Source organism: Bos taurus, chromosome 3 (assembly GCF_002263795.3).
Source record: "Bos taurus isolate L1 Dominette 01449 registration number 42190680 breed Hereford chromosome 3, ARS-UCD2.0, whole genome shotgun sequence".
NCBI classification, from domain to species: Eukaryota; Metazoa; Chordata; class Mammalia; order Artiodactyla; family Bovidae; genus Bos; species Bos taurus.
Genome location: NC_037330.1, coordinates 92,365,369 through 92,386,793, shown reverse-complemented (window position 1 = coordinate 92,386,793; position 21,425 = coordinate 92,365,369). Strand labels below are relative to the sequence as shown.

The window sequence follows — 21,425 nt, the reverse complement described above, 5'->3', positions numbered from 1 at the left end:
GCACCTCTCAGCCTCCCTTGCAGCTAGAGATGACCATGTAATCCAGTTCTGACCAATAAGATACAAGCATAAGACAGCAGTGGGGCTTTGGAGAAAGCTCACCAAAAGTCAGGTCAACTCAACTGGCCAACCAACCCCTTTTGCCCTTTCCCTTCTTTTCACCTGTCAAAAGCTGAGCTGAGCTGCAAAGAGCTGAGGTGCCAAGTATCTGTGTAAAGTAGTAAAAATGAAACTAACGGTCAATGATTGACTCATTTATTGTGACAGTCTAAGCAAGAGACTAAACAGGAGAAAGTGCTGGCTCCCCAAATGTTCCATTTTTCTCCCTGGCACAGTACCAGGCAAGAGTCAGATGGATTAGTACAGATAATCAGGATTGTCTCACTGCTGAAGGATCCCTAAACAAAAGGCTCCTGCCTTTTTGCATACCCAGAGGCGGGGAGAAGGGAGCAGAGAAGGGCTGAGAGTGGAAAAGTACTACACATTTTTTTTTTTTTTAGTACTACACATTTAGAGTGGAGGAAACATTTCAAGGCCACACACTTGCCCCCTTCCCTCCCCCCACCACCCCACAGCCAGTAAGTTGGTCTCTGCAGAGGCACCTAAGAGAGGCCATGGCTAGGTCCCCCTGCCCCCCATAAGAAGCCTGGGCTAAGGCTGGGGTGATGGTAGAGTGAGGCCAGAGCCCTTGATTGCAGATCCCCTCAGAGGGTGCAGTGCACAGGCTCTGTACCTTCCCATGAAGCTGTGGGTAATGCTATGAATTAATAATTGCCTATGGCTGGGTCTGAAATACGACACATAGGTTTTAAGCTTAGAGCTGGACTCCTCACTTCCTCCACTTTGCTAGAAAAGGAAGCAGGCATATTGGGATCAGATGATGACAAATTCATGCTAAAGCCTGCTGAACAAAAGAAAGAAAATAGAAGGCAGAGTCCCTGATGGCCTCATGGAGCAGCCATGTTAACCTGAGACTGTTTCCAAACTTCTATTTACATGAGAAAAATAAAACTGCTAATTTGTTTAAGCCACTGTTTTTCTGGGTTCTTTTACAGCTGAATGCAGTTCTGCAGGGCTACATGGGGCTCCCAAGGGCAGTGGCTTCCTAAAGGGTGATACTGGTTGGTTCATGAAGTTTTCACTGGTACTTGGTAGGTGAGAAAGAATAAGTAGCAGTCGGTTTTTCATAAAGGAAATTTATTCAAGTTTTTAGTACTGAGATTATGCCCTTCCAGATCCTTTGATATTATAATGTCCTCTCTTTCATGAGATGATGGTGCTAATTTATGATGCTGGTTATGTCTAAAATCCTTACTTAAAAATTAAATTCTGACCACTGTATAATGAATCTCTAAATATATTTTTGGAAAAATGTATACTTAAAAATTCATACTTAAAAATACTTGGTAGTAAAATTTGCCCATCAAAATTGGATATTTATATGTGCCTGGAAAAAAACTCACTGTTTTTCTTTACTTGAACACTTACCATACTTCTGTGACCATATATGTGGGTTTCCCATATTAAACAATTTTTATATTAACTGCCTGGAGTTAGTGCAGACCTACAGGTTAAGGGTCTTAATGCTAATTGCAAGCAGTGGGTCCCCAGGTTACCCACTGTCATGGCAGTCTGAAGGCAGATTGGAGAAGAATTCCCAGACACAGAGCATTTCAGCAGAGAGTGAGTTTATTAAGAACAAACAGCAGAGATGATGTGGGCACTGCAAGCACAGAGGGCCAACCTCCTGAGACCAGGGAAAGTTGACCAGACACTGTTAGAACACCAGGCTGGCTCAAGGGACAGCCAACGCTTTTTGTGGGTTAGTAGCCAATTTTTATAGCCTCAAGACAAAGAAAATTCCTGCTGGAAGGTTGGCATTAGGTGATTGGTTAGGGTGCTATAGAGTGAGTACTAGGCTGGACATTTTTTAATAATATGGAGCTTCCCAGGTGGCACGATGGTAAAGAATCCACTTGCCAACGCAGGAGACACGAGACTCAGGTTTGATCCCTGGGTCGGGAAGATTCCCTGGAGCAGGAAATAGCAACCCACTCCAGTATTCTTGCCTGGAAAATTCCAAGGACAGAGAAGGCTGGTGGGCTACAGTCCATGGGGTTGCAGAGTTGGACATGACAGAGTGACTATACACACACATTAGGTCAGGAAACTTGCTGGTGATGATCAGGGGACATCAACTTTGGCAACAGTTATGAAGGAGCTCAGTCAATTTCAGAGGTGACCTTGGTTCTAGGCTCCCCTTCTTAGGCCTTGATGCAAGGCCTCACAAACCTGTGGCCTTGGAATAGGACTCTACACCAATGACTTCTGCCTGATTCAGCTTACAAATTGGAGGTTCCCACAATCCCCTCTTTTGGTTTGATAATTTGCTCACAGAACCCAAGAAAACAGTTCACTTACTACTGTTGGCTAATACACAAAGGACATTTTAAAGGATGCAAATGAACGGCCAGATAAAGAGACACATAGGGTGAGGTCTAGAAGGGTCCCAGGAGCAGAAGCTTGTGTCCACCTGGATTTGGGGGCACACCACCCTCCCAGCACATGGATGTATTCACCAAACCAGAAACTCTCCACACCTAGTTCTTTGGGTATTTTTATGGAGGCTTCATCCATAGATGAAGATTGACATGAATTGATAGTCAATGATTGATTAGTAACTGTGTTTCTTGTCCCTCTCCTCTCTATGGAGAACGGGGGTTAGGGATGAAAGCTCCAGGCTTCTGATCATGGCTTACTTTCTTGTGATCAGCCCCATCCAGGGGCCCCCAAGTCTCCTAGTTAGAACCAAAAATGCTCTACTACCCAGGAAATTCCAAGAGATTTAGGAGTTCTGTCAGATACTTCTATAGCTCAAGAAACAAGGGTCTCAGGGGCTCTCTGTCAGGAACTGGTACCAAAGACCAAACATCAGGACAGAAGATTCTCCTAGTACCCCTTTTCACAAGAGCTTTAGGGGCTTTTGTCAGGAACTGGGACAGAAACCTACATATATAATACATATAAATATTATTTTACAATATGCTTCTGGTCTTCAATAAGAGAAAAATCCTGTCACGTTTGGTGAGAGAAAGGAAGGAGAGATGACAGATAGATGGCTTGTACAGGGGAATTCACAGGATCCACATGTGTAAGAATCACTGCCTTGGGCAGCAGAAGTTAAGTATTCAAGAAAGAGTGAACCAGGGCACCAGTTCAGAGGGTGACTGGAGAGTATGATGGCCAGGTTCTTTGAAGAGTACTTGAAGACAAAAGAAATATTTAGCTGGAGAAAAGTCAGGGGGCGCAGAATAGCAGCTTGCAAACATCTGAAGTTATCAAAGGGAAGGAAGCTTAGACTTGATTTGAGAGCCCAGGGTTAGTGCTAGGACCAACCAGTGAAAACCGAAGAGGCCCTTCTCACAGCATGAGCAGTTCAGAAGGAATGGCTGCCTTGGTGAGGCTGAGGCTGGTGACCCCTGAGCAAGGATCACTGGACTGTCAGATCCACAAGATCAGGGACCTTGTCTGTTTTGTTCACTGCCCCAGTACATAGAAAGGTGATCAGCACACAGTAGGTGTATAATATATGTATATTTGTTGAATAAGGTAATGGGGGTGACATTCAGCATTTGATAGGAGGTTTGCCAAAGTGACCTTAATCAGCTAAATTAGCCTGAATTTGTGCACAGCTTTCTTTATCTCTGTGTTGTTGTTCAGTCGCTAAGTGATATGCAACTCTTAGCTACTCCATGGACTGCAGCACAACAGGCTTCCCTGTCCTTCACCATCTCCCAGAGTTCGCCCAAACTCATGCCCATCGAGTCGGTGATGCCATCCAACCATCTCATCCTCTGTCACCCCCTTTTCCTCCTGCCTTCAATCTTTCCCAGCATCAGGGTCTTTTCCAGTGAGTCGGCTCTTCATATCAGGTGGCCAAAGTACTGGAGCTTCAGCTTCAGTATCAGTCCTTCCAGTGAATATTCAGGGTTGATTTCCTTTAGGATTGACTGGTTTGAGCTCCTTGCAATCCAAGGAGATACCCTGCATCTTCAGCCTTTCAACTCTAAATGCGTCTTTGCAGTTGTCTTGCAGACACATGACGCAACAAACAAATACACAGGGGACTCCGGTGCCGAAGAAGACAACAGAGACAGAGGGCAGCCAGCAGTCCTGACCCGGCAGAAATCAGGTGTGTGTGGTATGCATTTTGAACACAAAGTATAAAAAAAGTGTCTTTGAGGTGTCACTGGTTTCTCCCTTTCATGAACTCTAGACAGGAAGCAATGCCACCCAGAAGAGGCGCTCAGAGGGCTCTAAAAGAATTTTCCAAAATGTGTATGTCAAAATAGGTAATAGGTAAACATGTTCTTTTCTTTTTTAATATCTATTTACTTGGCTGCACCAAGCCTTAGGCACAGCACATGAGATCTTCAGTTGCAGCACGCGCACCCTAAGTTGAGGCATGTGGGATCTAGTTCCTTGACCAGGTATTATCGAACCCGGGCCCCCTGCACTGAGAGCGTGGAGTCCTAGCCACTGGACCACTAGCAAAGTCCTGGTAAGCACTGTTCAATACTTAGAGGAGGAAAAATTCTGATGTTCATTCTAACCCCAACACCCCAAAAGTTAGCACGTGAAGTCAAGACTCCCAGCAGCCCGCCGCAGGCTGACAGTAAAACATCAAAGAAGCTGAGGTCAAAGTCATAAAGTACAGACACAGACATTATTATTTGCATTTTGTATTTATTTTGCAACCATTAGATTCAGCTGCCCACAGTCAGGTCACCAAAGACAAATTTTCAGACTCACTATGAATCCAAAGCAAAGTTCACACTGTTTAGCCACTTGAGGATGGCAAGGGGAGCAGCGGCTCATCTGGGTAATCTGTACACAAGCCAGAGAAAAGCACCCCAGTTAGGATGGAACCATCTTAGGGATTAAGGGCGTGCCTAATGTGAAGCACACCACGTGACTGTGAGAAGCAAATGCCAGGCGCCAAAGTAGCCTCCCACCCCCTTGTATTTCTCCCCAAATCAGCGCACAGTCACAATGACAACCAACAGCATAACGAAGAGCTGAATGACATGAGTCTCAACCACATCTAACTCTTGTTTGTTAAATAGGAGATGATCAGGCTTCAGTGTGGCACCACCCAGATGTTGGGTGTTGGGGCCATTCCATCCGTCTTCCTGATGGCTTTGGTTGTTCTGCTTTTCTACAGCGGATGCCATGTCCAAAAGAGCCACACTCCAAAACCCATCGAAGAGAACTGAAGAGCAAAAAGAGTCACTCTCAAGACAAAGGTTCCCCCAATACAGGAAGGATTCAGAGAGATAACTTCGACACCAAAGCAGTCTGCAGCCACCAGCTCTCCAAGCCTAGAGCTTTGAGTCCTGATTTACAGGTTACAGGGAAGACTTACTGCTAGAGCAGAGATGACATTTTAAAGTTTTTCTCCATTTCTTTGGAAACCCAGTGACTTCCTCGGACACAGATCCCAAAGCTACCTTCACCCAGTCTCCTCAAATTCTTCTTTGTGACTGCTCTGTTTGGTGCTAGAGAAGAGAAGATAAAAGAAAATATGGAAAGGGACTTTCCTGGTGGTCCAGTGGTTAAGACTCCACACTTCCACTGCAGGGTGCACAAGTTTGATCCCTGGTCATGGAACTAAGACCCCACATGCTGCACACACAGTCAAAAAGAAAATAAAAAGAAATATGGAGGGACATAAAAAGATTTAGGAGCTGAGAGACGACTGTGTTTATTTAAACACAAGCTGGAATCAAGATTGCCAGGAGAAATATCAATAACCTCAGATATGCAGATGATACCATCCTTACGGCAGAAAGTGAAGAAGAACTGAAGAGCCTCTTGATGAAAGTGAAAGAGGAGAGTGAAAAAGTTGGCTTAAAGCTCAACATTCAGAAAACTAAGATCAGGGTATCCAGTCCCATCACTTCACGGCAAATAGATGGGGAAACAATGGAAACAGTGACAGACTTTATTTTCTTAGGCTCCAAAATCACTGCAGATGGTGACTGTAGCCATGACATTAAAAGACGCTTGCTCCTTGGAAGAAAAGCTATGACCAACCTAGACAGCATATTAAAGAGCAGAGACATTACTTTTCCAACAGAGGTCTATCTAGTCAAAGCTATGGTTTTTCCAGTAATCATGTACAGATGTGAAAGCTGGACAATAAAAAAGGTTGAGCGCCAAAGAGTTGATGCCTTCAAACTGTGGTGCTGGAGAAGACTCCTGCAAGTCCCTTGGATAGCAAGGAGATCAAACCAGTCAGTCCTAAAGGAAATCAACCCTGAATATTCATTGGAAAGACTGGTGCTGAAGCTGAAGCTTCAATACTTCGGCCACCTGATGTGAAGAGCTGACTCATTAGAAAAGACCCTGATGCTGGCAAAGATGGAAGGCAGGGTGAGAGGGGTCAACAGAGGATGACATGGTTGGATGGCATCACCAACTCAATAGACATGAGTTTGAGCAAGCTCCAGGAGACGGTGAAGGACAAGGAAGCCTGGTGTGCTGCAGTCCATGTTGTTGCAAAGAGTCAGACTAAGCAACTGAACAACGACAAGCTTAAGGCTATACAGGGGACAATGGCAGGATATGAGGCGGGATAAGTAGATTAGGGGTAGTTTGTGGCAATACAGGGAGTTTGGGTTTTCTTATTTAGAGGACAGGAGGCCAAAAAAAAAAAATTAGTTTTTAGGTATAAGAGTGATGTAGTCAAAGGCTCAGTCAGATTTATAAATTTTAAAGACTCTCATAGCTACATAACACACACTGGTGGCTCAGCAGGTGAAGAATCTGCCTGCAATGCGGGAGCCTGGGTCAATCCCTGGGTCGGGAAGATCCCCTGGAAGGGAACAGCAACCCATTCCAGTATTCTTAACTGGAGAATTCCATGGCTACAGTCCATGGAATCACAAAGTGTCAGACACGACTGAGCTACATATAGGATAAATCAGAAGGAGGAAAAGAAATGAGACAGAGAAACCCATCAAGCTATTACCATAGTCTAGATGTGAGATGATCAGGTCCTTAATGCTGGGTATGGTACTAATAGGGCAGATTTGAGAAATATTTCCAAGGTAGCATAGACAAGTCCTGCTGGCAGATAAGATGTGGATGATAAGAGGAAGGAATCTACATTGATGCTGAGGTTTCTAGCTTGAGTGGCTAGGTAGATTTCTTTTTTGTGGCTTACGGAATCTTAGTTCCCTGACTGGGTATTGAACCTGGGCCCTCAGCAGTGAAAGTACAGAGTCCTAACCCTTGGACCACCAGGAAATTCCTTGGTAAATTTCTTAATTTATCCAACAAATACTGATGGAGGACTCATGTGCCAGGCACTGGATACAACGATAAGAAGGCAAACATGGTTCTAACTCTGAAGAAAATTACAGTCCAGCAGGGGAAACTATGGGATAAGCAAATATATAAAACATAATTTATGCAAGGTACAATGAAAAGAGAAGTCGCTCAGTAATGTCTGACTCTTTGGGACCCTATAGACTGTAGCCTACTCGGAGAAGGCAATGGCACCCCACTCCAGTACTCTTGCCTGGAAAATCCCAAGGGTGGAGGAGCCTGGTAGGCTGCAGTCCATGGGGTTGCTAAGAGTCAGACACGACTGAGCGACTTCATTTTCACTTTTCACTTTCATGCATTGGAGAAGGAAATGGCAACCCACTCCAGTGTTCTTGCCTGGAGAATCCCAGGGACAGGGGAGCCTGGTGGGCTGCTGTCTATGGGGTTGCACAGAGTAGGACACGACTGAAGTGACTTAGCAGTAGGCTCCTCCATCCATGGGATTTTCCAGGCAAGAGTACTGGAGTGGGTTGCCATTTTCTTCTCCAGGGGATCTTCCCGACCCAGGGAATCGAACCCAGGTCTCCCGCATTGCAGGCAGACGCTTTACCATCTGAGCCACCAGGGAAGCCAGGTACAACGAAAGGGCATGATAAAGAATCAAACCTGGTCTGGAGTCAGGAGTGGATGGTAGTGCCATTCACTAAGACAGGAAAATGTAAGAAGATTTAGTAGTTGGGCAGATGAGTTTGGTTTTGAACATGATGAATTTGTGGCATCTGTTGGTACGCTTGGTTGAGGATTTGCAAGAAATGGGAACTTGGAAAGACAGGTAGAGATATGGTCAAACCCAGGAAAGATGAAGGAATGTGGCAGAGAGGGGTTCCTAATGCATGGCCTTCCTCCTAAGAGAATGAGCCAGGCCTCCCTGAGGACCTCATCAGAGGAAACGTCACAATCAGGGTCAGCATTTAAGCACACCACAAAGGTGATGCTGAGGCAGGGCAGATCTGCCTAAATCTACCTGCTCTAGAAAAGGGAAAAGTTGCCAACCAAATAGCTGTAAAAAGTGGTTGGAGAAGGGTGGATGGTATAATGTGATGGAAGGACAGAACCTAAAGTCCTGATTGGCCTTCTGGTAAACATCAGCGTTGGGTTCTGAAATGCCAAGTAAAGGTAAGGACAAGCCAGCCCACAGGGAAGTCATGAAAAAATCATGAAAAATTCTGTTTTTCTCATCTTTCTAGCTGTCTGTTCCAAATTAATGTCAAGACTGGACAATGACATGAAGACAGAAAATTCCCTCCTCCCACTACTAACTGTTACTAGGTGGCCTGTGGGGCAGAGGCTGGAATTCCTGGCACTTAGGCTGAGGATAGCAAGTAAGATACCTTTTGGGCCAGATGTGGTCCACAATGTCACCATCAGCCAGGACTCCTTCGCCACTTTCAGGCCTAAGACTTGACTCCCGGTCACTGCTGGCTCCCACTGTGGTAGCCCCTCTGTGGCATGCCCTGCTCCCCTCCTGGCCCCATCCTTGCATCCAAGCTGGACAATGTCAGACCACTGCCTCATCTGAGGTATTCTAATCAGAAGTCCCCAAAGTCATGATTCTCTCTTTAACTTAGCAAGGCCTGCTAGTCTGTGTGATGCAGGACATATAAAGTTGGACTGTAGGGGACTCTCCCGGTGGTCCAGTGGCTAAGACTCCCTGCTCTCAACTCAGAGGGTAGGCCTGGGGATTCAATCCCTGGTCAGGGAACTGGATCCCACATGCTACAACAAAGATCAAAGAGCCTGTGTGCTGCAACTAAGACTCGGAGCAGCCAAATAAATTAAAAAAAGAAGAATTCATTGGGCTGTAAAATCTGGGAAGGTAAAGACCTATCTCCATTATTCACCTGTGGCCCAGTCCTCAATGAACAACAAGAGTTTCCAAGCAACTTGGCAAATGATCCAAGTTTTGAATGCCATGTGGTATGTATATAATCCTCCCTTGTTCAAAATCAAGCTTTCCCCAAATGCCTGCTGAGTGCTGGGGCTATAATGGTAAATAAATCTCTGACCTCAAGGAACTCTCAGTCTATGAAATCACAGTTAATAAGAAAATGGCCATAAAAGAGAAACATACAAAGAGCTCTACCACAGCCCAGAGAAATAAGTAAGTAATATTATCTGGAGAAGTAAAGCAAAACTTCATCAAGGATAGAATATCTAAAGTAGGTCCTGAAGAATAAATAGGAAGTTTCCAAGCAGACAAGGGAGGAAAAAGCATACTCTAGAACTTAAAAAACTTCAAATATTTTATTTTAATTTTTTAATCTTTTTTACGCCATGCTGCACAGTTTGTGGGATCCTAGTTCCCCAGCCAGGGATTGAACCTGGGCCCCAGCAGTGAAAGCACTGAGTCCTATCCACTGGACTGCCAGGGATTTCCCTTCAAAGATTTTAAAGTAACATTTCCAGTAATTAAAGGTAGTTTGGAACTTTTATTACTAGATTATTATGAGTGCATGGTAGATAAACAGGTAAGTACTTATGTGAGGGGTTTCCCAAGTGGTGCAGTGGTAAAGAATCCACCTGCCAATGCAGGAGATGCAGGAGACTTGGGTTCATTTCCTGGGTCAGGAGATCCCCTGGAGGAAGAAATGGCAATCTACTCTAGTGTTCTTGCCTGGAGAATCCCATGGACAGAAGAGCCTGGTGGGCTTCAGTCCATAGGGCCGCAGAGTCGGACACTACTGAGCATCTGAGCACACACTTATGTGGCAGTCCAATTCTATCACCAATGGTATCAGTGAGAAGTGAAATCTTCAACACAGGAGAAAGGAGATATGAATATATGATAAAAGCAATTTAGTAAGAACTCTGTAGCACTGAACAGGAATTGGAAGTATCAGTATGAACTCACATATGTTCCATCAAGCAAACAACAGCCATACACACTGAAAAGGCCTGAAAACAATGACCAAGCCAGTTGCAACGAGCAACACTAGCATCCAGATTGTGACCTGAAAATTCCATTCCCCACTGAATGGAACCAGGAGTCCTTAGAGAAATGGCTCAGTCTGGGTCTGGAACAGGAAAAGTTCAAATGAGCCGAGAACATTTGGTTATAACAGACAGCAAGGCAGTTAACAGAGACTCCTAGAGTGTGCCAACAAGACCCAGGGGCCAACTGGTGTCCAAATATAGGACAATCTGAGCATCAGTAAGCATTATATTTGCAATGGCCTGAAGCTAATTGGTCATTGCTGCAGAGTCCTAGTGAACCAACTACAATTTTGAAAGCAGGTAAAAAAGAAAACAATCATTTATCTTGCTTTTCTTATACATAAACTGTATCAATGGACACCCAAACAGATGAAAGGAAATTTTTATTAAAGAAATATTCTAGTTAATAAAGGAAGAAAGATAGAATTGAAATATGATTGTTTTAAAACTCCTACTGAATCAATGAATCTAAGCATAGCTTATTAATGGCTTCTAATATCAAACAGAGAGATAATTAGACATTATGAGTTTATGGATGGAAGAATTTTACAGCAGACATCAAGTAGTCTTGCCAAAAAATCATATCTGAATCTGATCAAACCTTTAGATACAACCATCAATTCACAGAAAACAGAGGACAGAGTTATATGTTAAATGATAACCATGGAGAAACAATCAGCAAAATACACGATAAATGAGCTTTCAACAAATAAATGGCAAAAGGAAAGAGAAAGAGAGAGATGGAATAGAACTCTATAATTTAAAAGGCATTTAAAGGCAATTATCCTGCAATTAAAAAGGAAAAAAAAAAGGCTTTTAAGGTGCCTTCCCATTTAAGGTGGTCTAGTGGCTAAGACTCCGCATTCCCAATGCAGGGGGTTTGGGTTTGATCCCTGGTCAGGGAACCAGACCCCACATGTTGCAACTAAAACATCCTGTGTGCCACAAAGAAGACCAGAGGTCCTGCCTGCTGCAGTGAAGAGCCAGTGCCATCAGATACATACATAAATAACTTTAAAAACAAATAAAAGGCATTTGAGAGATACACTACCCAATTGCAATATGAAATTCAAACACTGAATGTATTTGATATTAAATAATTATGATTTTTAAAATGTGATTATGGTACTGTAGCTAGGTTTTGAAAAGAGTGTGTGTGTGTGTGTGTATATATATATACATATACATACATATATACACATATATATACATACATATATATATTTTTTTTTTTTAAGATTGTTTTAGCCTTTTATGTTTATTTTTGGCCACACTATGTGGCTTGTAGGATCTAGTTCCCTGACCAGGGATCAAACCCAGGTTCATGTCATTCAAAGTGCAGAATCCTAACCACTACACTACCAGGGAAGTCCCTGAAAAGAGTATCTTTTATAGATACAGAATATAAATGTTTATGTATGAAAGAACAGGATGTTCTAGATTTGCTTCCAAACAACACAGGGGAAAGAGACGGAGACTATATGGGTATATGGATGAGACAAGACTGGCTGTGAGTTGACAACTGTTGAAAGTAAAAGAGGGGAAGGGTACTTAGGGATTCATTATACAATTCAGTCTATGAGAGTGAAAGAGGAGAGTGAAAATGCCAGCTTAAACCTCAACATTAAAAAAAACCAAGATCATGGCATCCAGTTATCCAGTTCCATCACTTCATGGCAAGTAGAAGGGGAGAAAGAGGAAACAGTGACAGATTTTATTTTCTTGGGCTCCAAAATCACTGCGGACGGTGACTGCAGCCATGAAATGAAAAGACACTTGCTCCTTGGAAGGAAAGCTATGACCAACCTAGACAGCATATTCAAAAGCAGAGGTATCACCATTGCCAACAAAGGTCCATATGGTCAAAGCTATGGTTTTTCCATTAGTCATGTATGGATGTGAGAGTTGGTCCATAAAGAAGGCTTAGGGCTGAAGAATTGATGCTTTTGAATTGCTGTGCTGGAGAAGACTCTTGAGGGTCCTTTGAGCTGCAAGAAGATCAAACCAGTCAATCTTAAAGAAAATCAACCCGGAGTATTCACTGGAAGGACTGATGCTGAAGCTGAAGTTTTAATACTTGGGCCACTTGATGTGAAGAGCTAACTCACTGGAAAAGACCCTGATGCTGGGAAAGATTGAAGGCAAAAGAAGAAAGGGACAGGAGAGGATGAGATGGTTAGATAGCATCACCAACTCAATGGACATGAATTTGGGCAAACTCTGGGAGACAGTGGAGGACAGAACAGCCTGGAGTGCTACAGTCCATGGGGTCGCAAAGAGTCAGACACAACTTAGTAACTGAACAACAACAACACATTTTCCACTAAATAAATCAAATAAAAGAATAAGACGTTATTGTGTTGACCCACTTGCCATTGCAGGTTCTTCCAACTTTCCTCAAAGAAAGGGAACAAAGAAGAAAACTGAGAAAGAAATAGCCCAGGAATTGAAAATGGCTTCTCTGGGAAGGGACACTGCAGACGTGGTGTGGAAAAGAATTAGCTATGCTAATATTAGCTATGCTGTGAAATCATGCAGTTTGGATGCTGTGTTAAAGGGGATTATAGCACTGAGTTAAAGCTGATTTCAGAATAAAAGAACGGATGTGTATAAACCTAGTAAAAACATTTGAAGTTTTGGCTTATGAAATGAACTCTTGACATGAGTGAGTGAAAGGATAATTGCATATAAACCCTGGGTATCAAATCAGGAGGGTTTTAATTACAAAGGAGTTTCCTGAAGCCCTCTGCTCATCTCTTAATAAAGCCCATATCACACAGCAGTATAATTATATGCCAGTCGCCCTCCTCTGGATAGAACCACTTGTCATTGCCCCTGGGAAGGCAGTCCCAGTCTGGATTCGGTCCTTCAGACACTCCATCCCTCAAGCCAAAGTAAGATTCCCTAGGTTCACCAGGGTCCTGGCTCAGAGAAGAAATGGCACTGGCTCTAAGGTGATGTGCTGTGTGCTTAGTCACTCAGTCATGTCCAACTCTTTGTAACCCCATGGACTGCAGCCCGCCAGGCTCCCCTGTCCATGAGGACTCTCCAGGCAAAAATACTGGAGTGGGTTGCCATGCCCTCCTCCAGGGGATCTTCCCAATCCAGGGATTGAACCCAGGTCTCCTGCATTGCAGGCGGATTCTTTACCATCTGAACCACCTGATAAATATAAAATAGGAAGGAAAGAACAAAGGAAGGAAGGAAGGAAAGAAGAAAGTAAAATGTTCTTTAAAATATCCCGATGACTTATGTAGGGGTAGCGTCCCTGATTACAAGTAACGGAGGCTCCTCTATGATCCTGAGGTTCCAGGGAGAGAAGGGGTTAATGCTCTCCCAGCAATTCCTTTCAGGCTAAGCCCTCCGATGCACAGATTTACACGAGGAAGGTTATCTGCAAGATAAAAAGTCATTCCTTTTCCTGAAAGCTGGGAGTCCAGAGATTACAGTGGGAGGCACAGTCAGCTCATAAATCTGCAGGGTTCAGGGCTCTGGGCAGCCCTTCTCATTGACAATGCAACTGGTGCTTCTGCCAGGGAGGCTCCAAAGAAACTGTTTGTCACTATCTCATTTAGAGACTTGACACCAGCACCCTTCGACAGTTCAGCTGGTAGAGCAGAGGGCTGTAGAAGTGATTAGAGACTGGATACCCAAACGGAGACACTGACACCCAAGTTCACAGATGTGAGCAAAGCCCAGAGACATCGAACCTGTGAAAATCAGGATGGGGGGTCAGCAAGGGCCCTGAGGGCTAGGCTCTTCCCAGATGCCAGCTTCTGACTCTCTTAAGGTTGACAGCGCCTGGGACACTTGGTCTGGAGACATCATAACCAAACTGTATGAAGGAACTGAAGTCCCAGCCCAGGAGCAGGCTGCGAGAGCCCCTCTCCAGGTCGATGTCAGGTGTTCCGAGGCGAGGCAGACAGCCAGACAGCTATGTGTCCTCCACCTCTGTCCCTCTGCAGCTGAGCTCAGGTTTCCTTGCTCGAGGTGATGTGAGTCCACAGCACATGGCAGTGTCTCAGTGAATGGCCTGCATCTTCACTCTCCCAAAAACCACAGGAAGCCAACTGCTCTTCCGAAAAACGGGCAATCAGTTGCTTCTGCTCAAGCAAGACCCTCTCTGTGAAGTCTTCCCCCAGGCCAAGTGAGCCAGTGTTTCTGTGCTCCCACAGTGCCCATCAACTAACAGCTTGGCCATGGCACTTCTCACAGAGCCTGGCCCACCGCCTGGTCCTTATCTGATGAGCTGTTTTACCCATGGACCAAGGTGCCTTGAGGCAGACTGTAGCTGATTATCTAGGTCCCCAGTGCCTCAAATAAACTTCAAGTGAGAGTGTAAATGGTGATCCAGGACTCAGCAAGCCAAGACACCTCTGGGTAAAAGCCCATATCCTGACTCTTGCCTGAATCCTACAAAGTCACCTCCATCTACTCAACAGTAATGAAGCATTTGCTCTGTCTGTGCCAGGTGGGCATTAAGCCAAGACCTGGGAGTGTGAGTGAAACAGAGTTCCTTCCCCGTGGACCTCAGATCCTGCCCTGAGGCTTTCTCTGCTAACAGTTAATGGAGTCCATTTGCAGGATGAGCTGGACAAGCGTGCAGACAACTTAATAGTTATGCAAACAAGCTACCACATGTTCATTCTAAGGCAGTGGGTTCCAAAAAACAACCCACTGAGGTAGTGGAAGGAAAATAGAACGTCTATGAATATTTCTCTTTCATTAAAAAGTAAGGAATTAAGCTTTAATAGTTACTACATGGATTGACAACAGTCTTTGTAAATGCTTCAATATACACCTCTCACTGCAGGTATGTGCCTGTGGCAGACAGACTCCAAGAAGAGGGGATATATGTATATGTACAGCTGGCCCACTGTGCTGCATGGCAGAAATTAACACAACACTGTAAAGCCACTGTACTCCAATTAAAAAGAAAAAAAGACTTCCCCTTCAAAATGCAGGTGGTGCAGGTTTGATCCCTGGTCGGGGAACTAAGATTCCACATGCCTTGTGGCCAAAAATCCAGAAGAGAAGCAATACTATAACAAATTCAATAAAGACTTTAAAAATGGTCCCAAAAAATCTTTTTAAAAAGTGACATATAATAGAGAGCGTAATGGGATCACAAGGTAAGCAATGACTGCTGGAAGGGAAGGAACACTTCAGATGACTAGGTTGGCTAGTGCAAAGGCAGGATGCGTTCCGGTGATGGCAGCAACTCAGCAAGGCTGCAGGCTCGGAATACTGAGGAGTGGGAGGGGGAGGCGAGAGACCAGCCGAGGAGGATCAGGGTCCTCTTCCTGTACTCTGACACCCTAGGCTAACCACCGACAGTGGAATCATCAAACAGGCCAGAAAACAAACCAGGCATGAGAACTGGTAACCTTCAGAGAACTGCATGAGTAATTAAAGAGAGGTCATACTCAGGGTCTGAGGCCAGCCTGACAAGTCACAGAGAAACTGGAGAGAACCATCAGACTGTAATCAAATGGAATAAATCTATATTGTGCTGTTGGAGAGGGGACAGGGAGTAGAGAAGATGCTGGAGCCAAAAAGCAGGAACTCCTCTTACAGAAGAATCTGGGAGCTTGTGTTTCCCAAATGGATAAAGACAGATGAGTGAAAGTGAAAGTGTTAGTTGCTCAGTCAAGTTTCCCAAATGGATAAAGCCAAATGAGTAGACTTTCCCACTGAAGCCTCAGCAAGAGGGACATACACATGGACACGCGTGTGCACACACACCACACTGGATCATGCTGATGGATAAAAGGGTCCGGGCCTCTTGATGTTTGATGTTAACAACAGGACTGACATCCCTGCCCATTGTTACTGTACCTCACAGCGAGAAGATGAAAGATACTCTCTTGCTTTCCTCTTTAGCTGGACTTGGCTGCTACAACTGTTTGGTTTGGGGCAGCTGTGCTTGTTAGGAGATGGTCCATCTCTGGTGCATCAAAAAAGTAGGCCTGCAGGAAAGGGAGACCCAGGAGGAGAGTTAAAAAATAATGGTCCAGGTCAATGGCCTAGACTCCACGCTAAGAGCTCTTCTGGGCTCTCATGGCCCCTACATTTCTCCCACCACTCTGGTCATCACTGAACTGTCTCTATTTCTGTCTTGTACTCGACTGCACGCCTTTTAAATGTTTGCTACCATTTATTAAGCACTTGCTACCTATGACTCAATCTTCCTAACAGTCTGGTGGGGTTGTTCTCATTACTCTCATCTGACAGATGAAGAAACTGAGGCTCAGGGAGGCTGTCATTTGATCAGGCACACATGGCAGCAAGAGATGCAGGCAGGACTCACTGGTCCGTCTTTCCAACTACAAAGCTCAAGTTGTTCATCACCACAGTCTCTCCTCCGAAGACCATGTCCTTCTTGTCTCTGCATCGCCAGCCCCTCATGTAGGGCCTGGCACACTATATAAACAATCAATACTTAATGAACTGAACCAAGACAGGCTGCTGCTAAACCAGTCGGCTCCCTCTAAAGACCTTTCAAAGAAAGTGCTAGGCAGCCTCTACCTCTTAATTCTTCAGCCTGGAAATGAAAGGTTTGATAAGTGCTTCCACTCACCATCTACAATTTAACTGTCAAAAATTAGAATGAGGTGGAAGACTGGAAAACATTAAGGAGGATCTTCCCACCTGTTTTGGTGTCTGAGAAGCCTAATGTGAGCCCAGGAAAATACCAGTCTCATAGCCTTGAATGAGGGTTGTTTGAAGGACAGGTGAACCCATTAATAAATCCGTGACCACCGCCTGCGCTTCATTCCTGCCTGGAGCAGGGACCTCAGGAAGGTGAAAAAGATAAAAAATCAGTCGGAACCATCTCACCAGCTCTACCCTCTATCAGCCAGAAGGGGGCGCCAACACATCGCACTGGAGTTTCCCCAAGGCACTTTCTATTTCAAGTTAGCACTTCAACAGTCCATTTCAAAAAGTTTCTAGCTGCAGACTCCCTCTAGTTTGTCACCTTCCTGGAGAAATGCTATTAGTTTTGAAAGCCTTCCTCCCCAGAGCCCCTTCCAGCAGCTCTGCTTTCTGAAGAAGGAGAAGAATGGCACTAACCCGAGCAGAGGCCAGCCCACACTGCTCACGTTTGACCCCTCCAGTTATCTCGCACGTGCTCTGGGCCAAGACGCCCCAGGATGCAAGAATAGCAACTCACTTCCAGGCTCCTGGAGGAAACCCTCACCAGACAGAACAAGCCAGGAAGCCCAGGTTCTAAACCTGGCTCTGCTAGGAACTCACACTATGACTTTGGACAAGTCTTATCTGCAGAATGAAAGAGCTGTAAAAATAATCCCTAATTAATTTCACAAACAACAGGGCACAGACATTCTATCTGTAGCTGTAACCACCTCAAACATAGGCTTGCATGCATGCTCAGTCGCTTCAGTAATGTCTGACTCTGTGACCCAACAGATGGTAGCCTGCAGAGGAGCCAAACATAGGTTTGGGCATCTCCAAACATACCAGCCAAGAACACACCCTCTACTCTAGTGCCTCCTTAGTCATCCCTGCCAGGCGTATTCCAGGATCAACTTAGATCAAGTGCAGGTACAAGCGCCAAGGAGCCCTCGGCAGGTGTGGGGCTGTCATATACTTCACTGCCCTGAGGCAAACACACCAATTCATGTTTCCTGTTGGAGAGTAGAAGGCCAAGCTGTCCAGTTCACCCGGTGCCCCTCAGCTCAAATAACTCCCCTGATCCTTTTTCTCCCATACAGTGATGATGACTGCATGCATCATGCATCCTCACAACAGCAAAAATGCTACCATGTCTTCACTTCTCCTAAGTGAGGAGGTAGGGTCCAGCTGCTGCTGCTGCTGCTGCTAAGTAGCTTCAGTCATGTCCGACTCTGTGCGACCCATAGATGGCAGCCCACCAGGCTTCCCGTCCCTGGGATTCTCCAGGCAAGAACACTGGAGTGGGTTGCCATTTCCTTCTCCAATGCATGAAAGTGAAAAGTGAAAGTGAAGTCGCTCAGTCGTATCCGATAGGGTCCAGAGGGGCAAGCTAATAAGCAAAAATGTAAGGAGTGATGGAGCTGAGACTAAAGCCTGTCTCCTAATGTCTGCCTCCACCCTCCTGCATTGTGCAACTCCCCCAGAAGAGAACAGAGGCGGCCGACTCCAGGGTGGACAACAGAACCCCAAGCACGGTGGTCTCCTGGCTAAACAGACAGTTCCCCTTCCTCCAGGAGAGAAAACTGTGCCTCCCCTCCAAGAAGTCCTGTACCTGCGATTAGCTGCCTGCTCCACCGTCCAACCTGCCCCATTTCTCAGAACCCTCAGAACTGGGCAGGGCAATGTCTTTTCTCCTGCCTCCTTCTCCCCTCCAACTTCTCAACCAGGCATGTGTGTGTGTGTGTGTGTGTGTGTGTCTCTGTGTATGGGTAAGAAGTTCAGGAGAAAGATGGGAAGCCGCCAGGGAGAGGCATCAATGAAAGGGCACTGCCCTTTTTTGTGACCCGGGACCACTCTTACTGGGGGACTCGGCAGAACAGGCCACAGAGTGGCCCTGGCAATTTCTGATAACCCAGGCCTCTTTTAATAACTTCTTTACATCTGAAAAAACTATCACAGTATGTGAAGGGTTTTCACAGCCATTTCATCGAGTCTCACTAAAGCCCATGAAATATAAATCTCCCTAACAGAAAAGGAAGCCCAGGCACTCAATGCCAAGAAGTTCCCAGTCCAGTGTTCTTTCTACTTGGTTATGATGCTCTCTTTTAGAAAACTGCTGAGTAGTAAGATGGGCAGGTAAACCCTAACTTCAGTGTCGTTTACCCCAAGAGGGAGTAGTAGGCACAGGAGGTAAAAGATCCTGGCTGCAGGTACCAAATTAAATGTGTTAACAACACTACCTCCCTGCTCTGCAGCCCTGATGTCTGCCTTGCTCCTCTCTATTCTTTACAGAACTGAACATGGCAATACCTTTCTCCTGCCTCCTTTCCTTCACCAACTTCTTAACAAGGAATGTAACACACACACAAAATTCTAAACAGAGATGGGAAGATGCCAGGGAGAGGTGTTACATCGAGAGAGTCAGTTTCAATGAAAAGCACATTCTTCCTCAGCAGACAGGAGGGTCACAGCATTTGAACGCATCAGTCCGGAGGTTCCAAGTACCAAACATGAAGAGTGTCACTCTGCTGCGAGTCCTCTGTCTCAAGGGGTTAAAGCTTAGGCACATGTAAAACGCATGTCAACCAACCCTGTGTTTCAGAACTTGGTACTTTCTAGGAGACTTGTTGAATGATAAAGTATTGGGATCTTATTAAAGCACTCAATGAGACTATGATTGTCTAGAGAAAATATTAAAGATCGGATACTGCCCAAGATATATTAACTCCTGTTGCAAAGCCTGACCAACGGTCTGGCCGTGTGCTATGTGGACATCTTCCTATGGGCATCAACGACCTTAACATTCTTGGACTCAAAATTTTTAAAAAACCTATACCAGGCCTGGTTACGGCTACTGGCAGCCAATTTCATACACAGTGTGTATAGAAATGAAAAAACCGTATCTCGTTAAGATCAAAGGAAATGGACCTAACTTATGGGCATTTACGGGACAAGTTCTAGGTTAAGTGCTTTATCTGTATTATTTTATCCTCAGAACAGTTTTCTGTGGCAAGAACTATTATACCCACGTTACAGATTAAGAGATCCAGAGAAGTTAGGTTCCCTGCCCAAGTTCACACAGCTGGTGAGAGATAGAGCTGATCTTTAACCTGGATGTGTCTAACTCAAAAAGTACATGCTCTTCCTAAAAAGATACCCAAACACATTAAACATTGTTTTAAATGTTGTTCATCTTAAAAATAACTTATCTTTTCTATTTTGACTTCATTCTCAAGTTCTCCATCTAAATATGTGCAAAAACCCAGCAAAGGCATGCAGAGGTGGAACTCCCGGACCCCTGCTCCCCAGCCTTAAGTGAAGATACTCATTCATCCCTACTTCCTCTAGCCAGACACCAAATATCAACCAAACTTCAGAAATCAGGTAAAGTCAGAAAAAAAAGAAATTATGTAAACTCAGAGATTACAACCAAATTCTCATGACTGTTATTTCTCATCCAGCAGAGCCTATTTAAAACAATATTTATTCCAGGGAGCCAGCTTTTAAAGAACCATGGTGTCTGACAGTTTGAGGTCTTAGCGTGGCATCTAAAGCACACCAGAAGAGCATCGGAACGAGACCGTACCAAGCAGCCCACAGAAAGCAGCATGTGAAGCAACACAATCGTCACAATTGTGGCCAATGCGATGCGTCGGTTGTCCTCACGAACAGCTGGCCAAAAGGTCATTGCCAAGACAGAGCCCGAGATGGCCAGGGCAATCATAACTAGAACCCAACGGACCGCTTTCTGGGGGATGATCCACAATATCTGAAAGAAAAGGAGGGCGGGGAGGGTTTGTCAGAGTGGCATTTGTTCATTCCAGGCACATGTGCTCATAAAGGCCTGGGAGCCCATCAGCAGTGGAGCCCTTGATGCCACTTGGGTTTCCGAGCACAGCCCACAGAAATCCCACCCGTGTGCAGACCGAGGGGAACGCTTCCCTAATGAAGGGCCCAAGATGCACAGAAGGAACTAGGCTCCCCGGCCCCCATTCCCAGAAAATTTCTAAATTCTGAGGTTATTTTTTTAGATGCACATCAGTGTTAGGTTAGAAATAATGATGCCAGCTGAATAATTGTGGCCTCACTCAGAGTAAGTGTGGTACTTACTGCCGTGGGGATATAAATGAAGAGTGAATATCCATAGACGCATACAATCTCCAAAAATGAATATGAAACGATGTTCATAACTTTACTGTTTCTCCATACAAGGAAACCCCAGAGTGCGAGAGGAACCAGCCAGGCATAGGCGTAGATGATTGTGGCTGCGATGGACACTGAGGGCGAGAAGACACAAGTTGCAATTCCACTGTCGCGCTACTTCTGGGACCCACTGGACTCACTCCCTGCAGGGGTGTCCATCTGCCTCACTGGGTCAGCGGGTGATGTCTTACTGGTTTCGGTCCCTGAGCCTGGCAAGGTACCCGATAAGCAGCAGATGCTCGATAAATGTGCCGAATCCA

The 21,425-nt window shown here is 45.1% G+C and overlaps 1 protein-coding gene and 1 non-coding gene across 9 annotated transcripts in view; both read right to left on the bottom strand.

Annotated features, from left to right (window-relative positions):
- Positions 1–241: 241 nt before the first annotated feature.
- YIPF1 (Yip1 domain family member 1) overlaps positions 242–21,425 on the bottom strand; it is a 48,765-nt gene continuing 27,581 nt past the window's right edge. For 2 of the 8 annotated variants that reach the window (XM_059883424.1, XM_024987523.2), the window contains exons 7-10: positions 21,073–21,239; positions 20,549–20,731; positions 16,165–16,295; positions 4,727–5,558 (exon numbers count right to left, since the gene is read on the bottom strand). In XM_059883424.1, the coding sequence (XP_059739407.1) occupies positions 16,206–16,295; positions 20,549–20,731; positions 21,073–21,239 (440 nt within the window). In that variant the 3' untranslated portion in view covers positions 4,727–5,558; positions 16,165–16,205. Of the gene's footprint in view, positions 2,070–4,726; positions 10,144–10,692; positions 12,315–16,144; positions 16,296–20,548; positions 20,732–21,072; positions 21,240–21,425 lie in introns of those variants that run through there. The other 6 variants (XM_059883422.1, XM_024987536.2, XM_024987525.2 and 3 more) reach the window with 6 other exon arrangements.
- Positions 9,693–9,764, bottom strand: TRNAE-UUC (transfer RNA glutamic acid (anticodon UUC)). Its single transcript has one exon. It is a non-coding gene; the product is annotated as a tRNA-Glu (tRNA).